The 14,175-nt window shown below is 36.6% G+C and overlaps 1 protein-coding gene across 2 annotated transcripts in view; it reads right to left on the reverse strand.

The window, feature by feature from the left end:
- The window catches only part of DDR2 (discoidin domain receptor tyrosine kinase 2), a 68,514-nt gene extending 58,632 nt beyond the window's left edge, over positions 1-9,882 (reverse strand). Inside the window, exons 1-3 of one of the 2 annotated variants that reach the window (XM_034409808.3) lie at positions 9,558-9,882; positions 8,132-8,239; positions 3,523-3,635 (exon numbers count right to left, since the gene is read on the reverse strand). In XM_034409808.3, coding sequence (XP_034265699.2) covers positions 3,523-3,635; positions 8,132-8,148 — 130 coding nt within the window. In that variant the 5' untranslated portion in view covers positions 8,149-8,239; positions 9,558-9,882. The remainder of the gene's footprint in view (positions 1-3,522; positions 3,636-8,131; positions 8,240-9,557) is intronic. The other variant, XM_034409809.3, reaches the window with a different exon arrangement.
- Positions 9,883-14,175: the final 4,293 nt, after the last annotated feature.

The following is a 14,175-nucleotide window of genomic DNA, read 5'->3' on the forward strand; positions in this document are numbered from 1 at the left end:
TCCCTTTTTCCCTTTCAAAACACAAATTTTAATTTGTTTTTAATTTATTGGGTTGTTTTTAAATCTGTCTTCAGCCAAATTGTTTAATTCGGTTTTATTCTGTTTTTAAATTTTGTATTTATGTGTTTTTATCTTGTGGCTGTTCACCGCCCTAAGTCCTTCGGGAGTAGGGCGGTATACAAATCAAATTATATATATATATATATATATATATATATATATATATATATATATATATATATACACACACACACACACACACACACACACACACACACACACACATATATATATATACATATAATGACGGCATGTATGGCACTTATTTTAAAAGGTGCTAGAACAATCCTTAATTACTTCAAAGAACTACAAATACCAGGGTTCTCCATGTATTTTTCAACACAACATGAACTCTCTTTTTATAAAGCACTAGGAAAAGTACTGTATGCATTCAAAAGCCTGAAGTATATTGAAGAGCATTTTAAAATTTGGTTCCTTTTTAACATTCAAGAAAGTTTCCACCTATCACTGAGAAAATGTTGAAGAGCAATGAGAACCCAGCTGATTAGTGATTCCTTTCTGCCAAAGAATGACATTTGACCCAGTTATAATGTAATTTTCTTATTGAAGATGAAGACCTTCCCCAAAGTGAAATTGCAGCTGGAATAAACTAGGATTCCATTGGCCACATGTAGCTGGGGTTGTGCTGAAAAAACAGGCTGGTCAGAAATTTCATTTTTGTTGCTCAATGACATACATATTCAGAGCCAAGTTAAGATCTTGCAAAAGAACTGGATATAGGAAAACAGGAAGTCAGAAGACAGCAATGTTTTTAGAGGCCAGTGAAAGCAAGGGGCCTTTTAGCCATCTATTACAGCTTCTCAGTACTCATCGACATTCCAGACATATATTTTTTGGTGTGGGAAAACAAGGAGGAAGGAAGTACAAAGGAGACAGAGTGGAGAATAGAGTAAAATTAGAATATGGGCTGAGGGCTGCTCTAGATAATAACTTGGAAAAGTTTTATAACTACAGGCAAATATATGTTATCTTCTGGATGAAGCAACAGAATGGGATCTGCTGAGCTTCTATTGGCTACTTTAGGTTGCGGTCATACCTCCTTCCTTTTGGTCACTGGCCATTGCCCTTTATGGTCATTTTGGATGGGGTTAAGGGAGAGACTGGACTTCTAACTTCCACACAAGCATCTCTCCATACAATACTTGACCAATGTTTCAGAAAGGGCAAATGACTAAAAAAGTAGAATACATATCTACAAATATAAATTATACACACAAACACACATACTAAGGTTAGCAATTTTCCTCCAGAGAAATGTTTTTGTGCCATCCTCTGCCTCATAACATTCTGCTTAGATCATCCAGTGATGAGCACCAGTCCACTCCTCCCTACAGACGATACAGATGGCTGCTTTCCTTCTGCAAACTGAGGATTGTATAGTATTCGGAGCCCTAATAAAAATTCAGCATGCAGGCAGGAGCAACAGTAGAAAAAAGGATGTCCTTTGAACCATATGCAGAAAGCCATTTGCCTGCCTGCTACAGCATTCACAAGCACTGAACCACGGATCGGGGAAGACTACCCAGTGAAGTAGGGAGGCTCGCAGAGGTTGCGAGATAAAATAAATAACTATCCCTATTTCATCAAGTGGCCATAGGGGGTAAAGCCTATCTTCCTTATCAAGTGGTATTACACTTTGTCAGTGAGCTGACCCCATAGGTCTAACCATCAGTCAAAATTTGCCTTCCGTTGTAATCTCTGGGAAAGTAACTATTACTGTTGCTGTCCCATTGGCTGATGGTACTTGATGGAAGGGAAAACAAAGCAAGGAAAATCATTTTTCTTAAATTCTCCTGCATTAAATCTGTAAGAACAATACCAACCACTAACCTTGTACTAAAAGAAAATAGACCCCAGCTGTCAGAGCAGAACTATGTAAAACAGCATAATTTTCTGCTAATCCAAGAACTGGAAGAATTATGTTAATAGACAGAGATTGGGCACAGAATGAGGATTCACAAAATAACAATTTTAAAGATCGTTTCTCAAAGCTTACATTTTGCTACAGATATTCACGTTGGTTAGCATCTTCCCTTGAGTCTAAAATTTCATCATTTTATCTCATTTTGTCATCTCACCACATCTTTGCTACGAATGATTTACCATTATCTGCATTTCCACAATATCTATAGGTTAAAGTCTTTAAATTTATGTTGGACTATAGAAAAATATCTTGAAAGTTGTGAGTTAATGTTACTTGAATAGTGTGATTCCAGATTTCAAATTATGTTTCCACAAGGTCAGAGAAGATAAGTGATTTCTATCTATAATTGGTTGTCCCAGCTTCTACTGAAAATACCTAGCTCAATGTGAGTTTTCTTTGGTTTTCCACATGCTAGGACTTTACCTGAAAATTACATGCCTTTCATATTACCACATCTGCAGCCACTTCAACTTAGTATCTCTTATAATTGAAAAAAATATGGTGCTTTACACTTTAACGTTCATGTATCCTTAGGTCATCTAAATTTACTGATGGTGTTGAGACAAAAGGTATAGAAATAGAAGAGAAATAGATCATAAATGAAAAATAAACTGAAATTTTAAAAACCACTTGATTACAGCTTAGTAGAACAGTGAAAAATAAACATCATGGACTAATAAGGCAAAGTCTGTGGCAGAATCGGAAATCTGACTAGAAAATAATCTCATCTGGAATTTTCAGATCTTGTAACACAGAGTATATACTTTGTAATACTGTATATGCATTGCAGTACAAATTCTATTTCATATACTGTATATGAGACATCTCAGAAAGTATCTAATATCCATTGGTTGAAATTCCCTTGTAGTTGCTGGAGGTGGAATTCAGGAGGTGCAGTATTAACTAACGTCCTATTATCTACACAGACACACCCATTTGGGGTTGAAGACATAGGATTCTTAAAATGATGATAGAATAATCATTGCAGGTTAAGGATTATATTTTCTAATTGTCCATGTCCCTAGCTGTGGGAATAAAAACAAAGAATTTGGGGAAGAATATTTATTTGAAGGCCCCTCTTCCTCCTTTTAACTCTGTACTCAATTTTTACTCTTCTCCCCTTTTTGTCCCTTAAAAGTAGTGTTCTCAATAACTGTAGTGAAAACCCAAAATATTGAAATAAGTTTTGGGATTCCATTTTAACTTTTTAAAATTTCACTATCTTAGTGAAAATACTGGTCACTTTCAGATATTTTGGATAGACTCTCTGTTTATGCCTCGAGCAATTGTCACCACCAAAAAATCACTTATAGGCACAAATAGTTTCTGGCTGGTTAACTGACCTGGACTTTCTTTGTCATCTTATTATTATTGACTTAATAGAGAAAAACTCTTATTTGTGCCTCTTCAACAATTCCTGGAATCAACTACTCCACTTTAGGAAATTATGATATATTCCAGTTCTCACATTTTGTGGACTCCATAATACTAGCAGTAACAGCATTCTTCCCACTTACCTGGGTTGACTTGAGTTTTCACAGCAGTTGGAATATCCAGCAGCAGCAGTAGCAGCAAAGGCATCATTCTCTGAGAAGAAACAAGCATCTTCCGATATTCCCACAGCCCTTTACTAAAAGAAGAGAGTCAAAGTCTATAATTAATAACTTACTTATTGTGAATAAAGCAATAATGGGTGACTTTGAAAGTAGGGATGTAAGCTTCTTTTGGCCTTAAAATGATGTTAATAAAAAAAAACTGATAGTCATTAGATACCTATAAGAATGTGTATCAGGGACTTTTAGCAGTTGTAGTGGTACCCAATCTGAATGGTTTAAAAAAGTTATGCAGTTTCATAGAGAATAAGCCATTAATGTTTACAACATTTATTAACTCTTGAATCATAAACAGAGTATCTTCAATAATGTTTTCCGGGAAGCAACCATGGAAGGAACCTATCTCCTTTTAGTCCAGGCTGAAAGATGACATGCATTAAAGATGGTTGGTGTGCTGTATACTATCCTTTCTCTCATACCTAGCTGTCCCACCAAATCAGCCAATGGTGAGCACCATCCCTTCCCACCCTGCAGCCACCTCAGTAAACTGGGTGGCTGGCATGGCAGCTGGCAAGAGCTGTTTCCTTACTGCAAGTCCAGTGTTGCATGGAGAACCCAGCTGAGGGATTAACATATAGGAGAAGTGGTGGAAGGAAGGAAGTTAAGTTTTTATGAGTAGTGTTGAGCAGTGTTGTGGCAGATCAGCTTGACAGAATCTGTACAGTCATTTTTTTTCTCTGCAGTTTTGGGTCCTTCTTTACATTATCAATCTTAATAATTTGTGCAGGGTAGTACTTTTTATTGAGTCCTTGTGCTAAAATCTTTTCCTCAAATGTTAAATACTTTCCTTACCCAGGGAGCCTCTCCTGGACTGGCTAATTTAAGTAGGCCAATATTAAAGAATTACCGTACCTATTTAAAAATGGCTGTTTACAGGCAATATATTAATTATTATATGAAATAGTTAAGGGAAAATCCCTGTCAGACAAAGTTTGCATGAAATATTCCTTTTCTATATCCAATTCAATTGGATGAAGACAAGTCAGCTATGTTATTTGTTTGCATGCTTGTTTGACTATTAGGTTTCTATGCTACTATGAACCATTAAGTGACCTACAAAACCATCTCCAATAAGAGAATTAAAAACACTACATCAAGTGTAACAAAGAATTAATCAAAATAATAAACAAAGTGCAATTACATTCACTTCACACCAAATAAATAATGAAGTGTATACTTCATTATACTTCACCCCAATGGAAGTAGGGTGGAGGAGCTCTCTTTCCACAGCAATTGTTTTGTTACCTTGAGAAATAATTTATATATTAGAGGATAAAGGACTGCTCCTATTGGCTCTCTTAGAACTCTTGGCAGGATCTCGTTCGCGCAAGAATGGAAATCCAAAAATATTCCATCGGAGGCTACGTTAATTGCAAAGATCATGGACTGTGCAGAAGCAGACAAGCTTACTGGACTTTTGCGAGATAGACAAGAATCGGGGTTATATAGGAGCTGGGACAGGTGGTATGCTTGGCTGCAAAAAAAGAAATCTTAAGAAGAATGAAAATATTAACCTTAATGTGAACGTGAGTAAATATTTATAGGAGCATTGCATGACAGTTGAGAATTTTTTCTTCTGGATAAACTTTTCTTTCTTTTGATGAGTTGGTACTTTCTCTAGGCGAAAATTGATACTTTAAAACTCTATATGTATTATATTACTCTCTGCAATTCTATCCATATTGTTATACTTTTTTTTCTGTATTTTTTAATAATTTTCAATAAAAATAAAAAAATAAAAAGAACTCTTGGCAGGTTTTGATACCATTGTCCACAATATTCTTCTGGATCTTTTCACAAAATTGGATTACTATAACACAACACAATGGTCATTGACTCACAGTTTCTTATAGAGTTTTATCTTGTCTAGCTTGTTCTGTAGTTACACGGTACTGACTGAAAGACATAATCAACAATGTGGAGTTCTTTTGCTATTTTCACCTAACTCTAAAAACGAACTGAATGCTTCTGAACATTGGCTAAATTCATTAATGGTTTGGTTGAAGATGAACAGTAAGAATGAACAGAACTGATTTTACTAAGTTACAGTCAGGCAGAGGTCAGAGACTGAATTTGTTCTAGAAGAGGTTCTGCACCAGGGATGGGATCCTACCGCTTTAACAACTGGTTTGCTAAGCATGTGTTTTGCTTGCGCACTCTTGCTGCGCTCACGCGCATGCCAAACACACATGCACAGTTTGGAGAAAACTCACCTGCACATTGCTGTCGGCAAGGGAAACAGCTAAGGTGCGGCAATCCACTCTGCCGTGCTGATCAGCTGGGCTTTGGAAATGGAAATATATGTGAGTATCCATAAATTTGATTTGCAATGATACCAGTAAGAAGCTTGTATGTTGTTGGCAAACAGGTGATTGGCCTATAGTTTCCAGGGTCCTTTCCTTTTTCTTTAGCTTTTTGGATCAAAAATGTCCTTCCAGTTGTCATCCATTCATCATTTTCATGTGTTTTTAGGATCTGGTTCATTTGGGTTGCCAATCTTTTGTACACACTTGTAAGTGCCTTTAACCAGAAGCCATGCAGCTCATCTGGTCCAGATGCACTCCAGTTCTTCACTTTTCTTGACTGGCTTTGTACCATTTCTTTTGTTATTTTCATTCCATTTTATGCACTTTAAGAGAGTCCTCAACCTGTTTGATCCATTTTGCATTTCTGTTGTGCTTCTTGTTGTTTTCCCACAAATTCTTCCAGAATTTCAGAGCTTTCTCTTTATCAGGCTTTTCATTTGTTGTTACTCCCTCTCCATTTTCTAAGCTCTTATAAAACTGGTGCTGATTTGCTCTGAACTGTGAGTTTTCCTTGAACTGAGTTACTCGGTTTTCATATCTTTTAATCTTTTCAGTGATGGCAACAACCCTCTGCTTCAGCTCTTCAATTACTACCGCAATCTCCTTATTCTTCAGATCGTATCTTGCTTCCAGGCTGCTTTTGACTTGCTTGTTCTTTAGCTGACCTTGCCTTAGGTTCTTCAAGTTGCTCAAATCTCCACGTAATTTTTTGATCTTCAATTCTAACCGAATTTGCCACTTAGGCTTCCCCTTCTTGCCTCTTTGGTTCTTTTGTATTTTCAAACCCAGTTCTTTGGTGGTTATGACGGCTGCTGCATACATCAGTTGGTTTGTTTCGGCTAATGTAGTGGTTTGGATAGTTTGCACAGCCTCATTGACCTTTTTTAGTACATTTCTCAATTCTTTCCGGTTCACTTGGTTCAGCTTTGGCAAACGTGTTCTTTCAGCATCTTCCATTTGATGCTTTATTTTTCCAGCTAATTGAGCACTATCTGTTAGTGTTTCTTCTTCAGTGCTTCCTTGTTCTCTATCTTCATCCATTTCAGTATCCTCTTCCTCCCATTCTTCCTCAATTTGCTTTTGAGTCTGCAAATCATTCTTGATGTTACTCTTCTTTGTTGGTGTACTCAGACCATTAATTGCTTTCTCTTCTATTGCTATTAATTCTTCTGTAATGAAAAATTTGTGGTTTAGGATTACACGTCGTTGGTCCATTAACCTTTGCTCGCTGGTGTCACAGTCCATGTGGTTCATCTTCCAAATCCGATACATTCGTTTTTGAAATCCACGTTTTGCTGGCTCAGACTGATAGTAAACTTCCATAATAGAGATGTTTTCATCTCTAGTCCAGATTTTTCGCTTTTGGGGTTTTTCTTCCAGTAGCTTGTCAGCTCCATGCCCTGATAGCCTAGCAGAGGGAGCTGAGCCCTGTAACTCATTTTGCGTAGAATGCCCAGGAGCCATAGCATCCAACGGAATCCTTGTTAATCCAGGCGACGGTTCAGCCAGCATAAATTTCATTTTTTTTGTATTCACCATGTTTGAATAGGTTGTTGTTGTTGTTGTTGTTGTTGTTATTATTATTATTATTATTATTATTAGGAAGTTGTTACTTCCTCAAACCCACATAGCTGCAACCTTAAACTGACTACTCTGGACCTCACACCATTCCTAAGAGGTCTGTAAGGGGGCGTGCATAAGCACACCAGCCCTATCCTACTGTCCCCATTTATTTGTACTCATTTCATGTACTCATGTCCATGTTTCTACTTATACCTGTTATCTCATACATGTTTGACTAATTAACTAAATAAATAAATAAATAAAATTATTTGTTTCTGAAAATGTATTAATTTTTTTCATTACTAAATATTCTGAATGAAATTTTTTAGGGAAAAAGAATGTATCAAACTAGCATCAGGGCTATTTGCTACTAAAATTTAAAATATTCAGGACGTTCCCATTTTTCCTAAACCCACAGCATTGAACATGCAACATTTGCATTTATGAAACTGTATTACCCCTTTCTGGCTTTGAGATAGTTGCTAATAGACTTTGAAAAAAAACTCCTGGGCATCATGCAACAAATTGCACCATGTTAAGCAAATGTAACAGTAAACACATCAATATCTCTGCATCTTTAAGAAAAAATACATGAACAGCACATTAGGATCAGAAGGATTCAACTAGAACAGTACACTACTTACTTCCCATAACATCCCATCAGTTATTTCGAAGAAAACAACGTCACAAGATAGCAGCTTTCTCCATTTATTATTTCCAATAAACAGACTTTAGTTTGCCCTGAGTGCCATCTATCCATTAGAACAGAAGAAAAAAGTGTAAATAAGAATAAAAGTTTATTGGTATATTGCCTCTGGCAACTCCATTTTGCTTTGATGGACACTGATCGTCTTTGGTTAAAATCTTTTAATTGAACCTTTTGAAAGCTATTGAAGCCATTGATGATCACCACTTATTTTGAATTGAATTCCATAATTTAATTGAGGCTAATTAATAGTAGTTTGTTTAATCTGATCTAATCTATTGTATTGGGTTACTTACTAGTACTAAAGAGAAGGCAGATCTTTCTGTCAACTTTCTCTACTTCTAGTACAATAATTTGGAATATAAAGCTGTTATTATACTTTTCATGCATCCAAAGACTTTTCATGAGTTATGCAATAGGAAGAATCAATGTTGATATATATATATATACATACACACACACACACACACACACACACACACACACACACCTGACAAGGAATCGGAATCAACAACAACTTCCATATCCATATTTCACAATCATTTATGTTTAAATTTAAGTTTAAAAAAAATAATAATGCATCTTTAGAAAGTGTAACACTTCTTATGAGACAGATATATATGTTAAAATGTATTTGAATACAACCAATAGCCCATGTAGCAATATATCTTCCTTAAAATATGTTAAAAGGCTGTTTCTCTATTTGAAACTAGCAGAATTAACTCCCACCCTACCCCCTCTTCATCAGCTAAGCTTTGCTCTCTCTCCACTGGGCCTAGAATTCCCAGTGGGGAAAAAGAAACAGCATAGGTTCTGGCCCCTTTCTGAGCTTGGTTCTAGTAGCTTTGCCAGGAAAAGATGCAGACGCCACCAACAATAGGACAAACAATCATGAAACACAGGGTTGTCACGAGACACATGCACACATCCAATGAAAGAGAGAGTCGGAAAATGTCTCATAATTTTCCAAGAGAAACAACTTAATGCAAATGGAATTCTCGGCTACTGAATCAACAACCTGAAAGTTCAATTAGCCACAAAAACAAGAAATACCAGAAAGCTTTTATGGCTTCAGCACCTTCTCTGTGACTCCATCAGTGGCATCTGTAATCAACCAGCCTGGCCTGCCATGCAAACATTTTTTTAAAAAAAGAACCATAGTTATTTTATCTTTTTATGTGGCAGGTATGCCAGGAAAATATCCTTTCTTTCATATAACCTAATTTTTTCCCTAACACTGTCCAAAGCCAGACTAGCCTTTTGTTAAGAAATGGCTGAGATGTCCATTTTGCTCCTTCCACTAGATAGACCGAGAGGGGGAAAGTTTGGTTATCTGTTTATAAAAAGTATCATAAAATCCATACCTGGGTATTAAAATGACCTTTCAACAGAGAAAGTCGGGAAGTTTCCAGAAATTTAATCCACAGCTTTAAAGGAAAGTAGGTAGTTCTTGTTTTCTCTCCCTAGATAGAAAAGCCGGGCTGGAAAGAAAGTTCTGTAGGCTGATGCAAGATGCCTTTGCGAGCAATTTAGCATTCTGAGGATTCCTGGAACCAGGCCAGAAATCCCACAATCCAACATATTTCACATTTGGTTTCAATTAGGAAATGAAAAAGGAGAAAGAAAATCGCCAATTGAAACTCAGTTCTGTTTGGAGGCTCTTTTCCCTCACTCAAGGGAACTGAAGCTAAACTATAATTTAGAACAAAGCTCATTCATTGGAGAGGGGAGAGCTATAGTGAACTGGCTCCAAGGATCTGTGTTTGCTTTTCAAACATGAAAAATATGACCCCTTGTTTTTATTTTTCTTCCAAGTTAGATAAACAATAAAAGCAAAAGAAATTCTGTTCAGTGTTGGAGAACAGGTCAGGAGGAAAGGTTTAAATTACGGAATTTAGTTTTAAGAAATACAGATATTGGCAAAAACTGGCTGGATGAATTTTTCTCTTTGGTTTAAAGGCAGAAAGTTCACCCATTTGTTTTAAGATTACAAACTCCAACTCTGAGTAGCCTTCCCCCCCCCCACTTTACCTACTTCCTAAAAATGAACAGAATAGAAACGGAAATAAACAGGAAGATACCAAAATAACAACAAAAGTATATCTTATAAATGTATTACATTTGAGTTTGGTAGAGTGTTACATTTGGTTTGGTAGATTTAGTAAAGAAGGATCCAAATGAAACAGCCCTTGCCCTGACAAAATACTATTTGCCCTGGAAATTTTGGTATTCCTGAAAAAGTGAGTGAGTGAACATCAATTTAGGTAAAAGGGTTGCTCTAGAATGGTATTATGTCTCAGGAAGATCTGTGCCCCTAATGCTATAGTGACTCAGGGCAGTGCTATGCAAAATTCAAAGATTAGAAATTCTAATTATAAGCTACAACATTAGGTTCTAGCTATCGATTATTGAGAAATAGCATTTGATGCAGTGAATATTGAATATTGTAATGCATTTACTGAATATTTGGCTGATATTGAAAGTGTTTCTGCCTTTTCAGAGATGCTTTTAGGGCATTGCCCTTAATTAAATAAATGAGGATGGCAATCAGGAAGGAAGCCTTTTTAAATTCATTAAAATCAGGCAATATACTATTTAATTTTGACAGAATTGTACCCACCATTTTTTCAACTGTACTGGATTGATAAGATTGCAATATTTGCTCCAATTCTCACATTCACTTTGAAGGGATGATATTGTAAGATCCTCTATCTCAGGTTCACATTCTGTACAATGTGCACCCATCCTGGGACAGAGCAGAAATTTAGTCATCTGAATAAAGATGCAAAGATCAGTTGCTTTGATGTGGCATATATCAGCTGTTAGAGCGCCAATTTCATAGGAAATATTCTCTATAAATTGCCGGGGATGGATGGATGAAAGAAATGAATGCATATAAAAATCAACTGTGACTTTAACGAAGAGCTATTATCCTAACTATTTCACACATGCTGTCAGCTCTGCCATCTTCGGCTTGTTGCCTCACCAGCATCCTGCAATCAACTATTAGGGGGGAGGGGAAGGAGAGCAAATGGGCAATAAACATGTATGGGGCATTGATGGGAAAAAGGGAGGAGGGATGACAGTTTGATGGAAACCAGAGGTGCAAGAAACCAGCCTGTGCCAGTCTTCAAGGCTGAGCAGCTTGACAATGGAATCTGGATTGCTCCAAACATTGGCACGGTTCTCAAAACACCTATGAAGTTCACCATTGCCCAAAGGCAAATTAGTCAAGAGGAAAGGACCAGGATGAAGGGGAAAAGTTTGTAACCTTTTTGCATGGGAATTTTAGTTCTAGCCTGCTTTTACTGCAGCTAGCAATTCTTACTAATTAAGAACCTATCACTTTAACAAAATGGAGTCGAGGGTCTTTCTTTCCTAGAGACCTAGCTGGAGCAGGTCTGACAGATGCGTCCTCATTGTGGGATGTCTGTAACACTGCTAATTTGACATGACATAATTGCATATGGGCTTTAGTGGTGTAATATGGACACTCTGAGACATCTACAGTAAATTGAAAAAAGGTGGTGGTTAGAAGAACAAGAGATATCCCCAAAACAGTAGCAGTATACATATAGAGCAAAATTAAGAGTATTGTTAAAGAATGATCTCCATAGCCCATCTGAAGCAGCTCTTCTCAAGATGCCCTTCCATTTCCATTGTGCTCGAAATATTTTTAAGGAATTAACCTTATAACCAAAATAAGATTAAACGTCTACTATCAAATGTTTCATATATACTTACAATACTTGCATCTTCCTTTCTGAAATGGTTTTCTTTGTATTTTTAGGGAAATCCCTCAATTTATCCTCCTGCTACTTATTTTGCTTTCTGAAGTCTCTTTCTTATCAGGTTTGCTGCTCTGTAGAAATTGTGTGACTTGCCAGAAAATTGGGGTCTACCTCATTTGACTGACCTTCCAAGAAGTTTTATTGCCACTCTAACAACTTCAGGTTAGTCATTTCAAAACTCCTCAGATATCCTTTCCCATGTTCTAGTTCCGTGAAGAAATCTATGTTCTTTTATTTGTACATCTGTGGAACAGATGTGCTACAAAGGTTTTTTTCACTTTAGAGTGGATTTTCACCTATCGTTTATTTTTAAAAATGTCCACCACTATACTTATGGGTTCTAATAAAAGGAAATCTTCACTGTTGCCCTCTACAAAGCAAAAATATGTGTCTCAGATGTCACCCAAGTCCTTATTTGGGCTTGAATAAGACAAATAGTATATTGTGCGTTGTAATATGCTCTCTCAAAATACAGCAGATTCTTCCAGGGTGGCTGCCTTGCTGGGAATAAAGAAGAAAACTACAACAGGTCTGCTTTGCATTTCTTGCAAATGGCAATGAGAACACACAAATGTCTTACATACTGGGAACAACTGGCTTCTTACGATCTGCCAACAAAAATTGTGCCTTGCAGTCTAATCAGCTGACTGGGAGGAAGGTGGATACATACTCACTTTTGCAGGCCAAGCAGGACGTTTTTGAGAGTCAGATAGAAACTGTCTACTCCAAGGATCCATCTGGGGTTGAATAAGCTACATTTACTTTCATTTCCTAATTTCAGCCTAGCTGGTTTCTTACCTCTGAAGGTAACATTTTAGCATGTGATTCCAAACAAACCAATGGATTTTTTTTTTATTCTGCTTGCAACACCACAAATCCATGTCCACATATCAAATCTGGCTAACATTTCTACTATATCTATACATAGCAATTGAGAATAGTTTCCATTCCCCCCCCCAAATTATTTATCCTTCCATATTTATTTAAAGAGTTTTCCGATTTCACAGGAAATGCAATTTTAAATATCCTTAATTCTTTACTCCAACGTTAAAGCAGATACGTTTTCACTCAGATAAGTTTCATTTGGCAAACATATCCCATGCAGGCTTGACCAAGTTCTTCAGAACTGAATGAGCAATTCTGAACACTGCAATTTCATATTTTAATTACATGTCTGGGTAGATGAAATGGTCCTTGTCCGGTTTTTGCCCATCAAAATGTTTTGCCTGCCACTTGAATTCCATAATCATATCTTTGAAAGGATTCTTTGTGATACAGCTAAGCAATATTCATGTAATTGAATTGTAGATCCATATTCATATAATTGAATTGTTAATAAAAGTGCACAGAACCTGGCTATGTGAATTTATCTGCCATCAAACAAAACATTTTGGACATGAGATTTTATCACTAGCGGCAGGCAGAAAGTTAGAAGGACCAAGGAAGTTCATTTTAGGCCTATTATCATGCAACCGAATGTATCAATCTTCATGGATGCATCACATCTAGTGTCCAAATTAACTAACTGACCATCCAACCCACCCATCCATCTTTTACAGAGTCTCAAAAGAGATCAGAAACTGTGTAAGGTCTGAGACTAACATAATTTTTGAAGTTTTGTAATTAAATTTCTTTTAAATGCAGCTCAAAATCAAACTGTAAAAATGAAAAGGGTTTTAACTTAACCGAACTGAATCATCATCATTTGCACAAATGCCAGCCTTATCTCTCTTTGGTATTTTTATGTCTGTCAGAGCAACCTCTGGAAATTAACATCCCACAAATAGCTGTCTATATTTTGGTTAAAATACCAAAATAATATTCCCAAGCATCTGGTGAAAGGAAATTTTCCAAAAAGAAATAGTTTTGGAGGGAGTGGGCAGAATATAGACTAGGCTTTCGGCACCCTCGTTATCTTTGCATTCTAACTCAGCTTGAGAAGACATTGAAGAAATAATGGTTGTTTCCTGCAATGATTCCTTAAACACAGTTTCAAGACAACGTTTGAGAGTCTGTTGTATCCTTGCTCTATATACAAATCTTGGTAGGAGAATGCATTCCTTATATTGACTGCAGTGAGCACTTTTCACAGAAACACAGAAAAACATTTCAGTCTCTTGTTAGTATCTTATAGCCTCTGCCGTAACATAAATATAAGTCACGTATTAAAGAAGTTTCAAGAAACATTATG

This window comes from Pantherophis guttatus, chromosome 3 (assembly GCF_059756535.1).
Source record: "Pantherophis guttatus breed Tessera chromosome 3, ASM5975653v1, whole genome shotgun sequence".
Lineage (NCBI taxonomy): Eukaryota > Metazoa > Chordata > Lepidosauria > Squamata > Colubridae > Pantherophis > Pantherophis guttatus.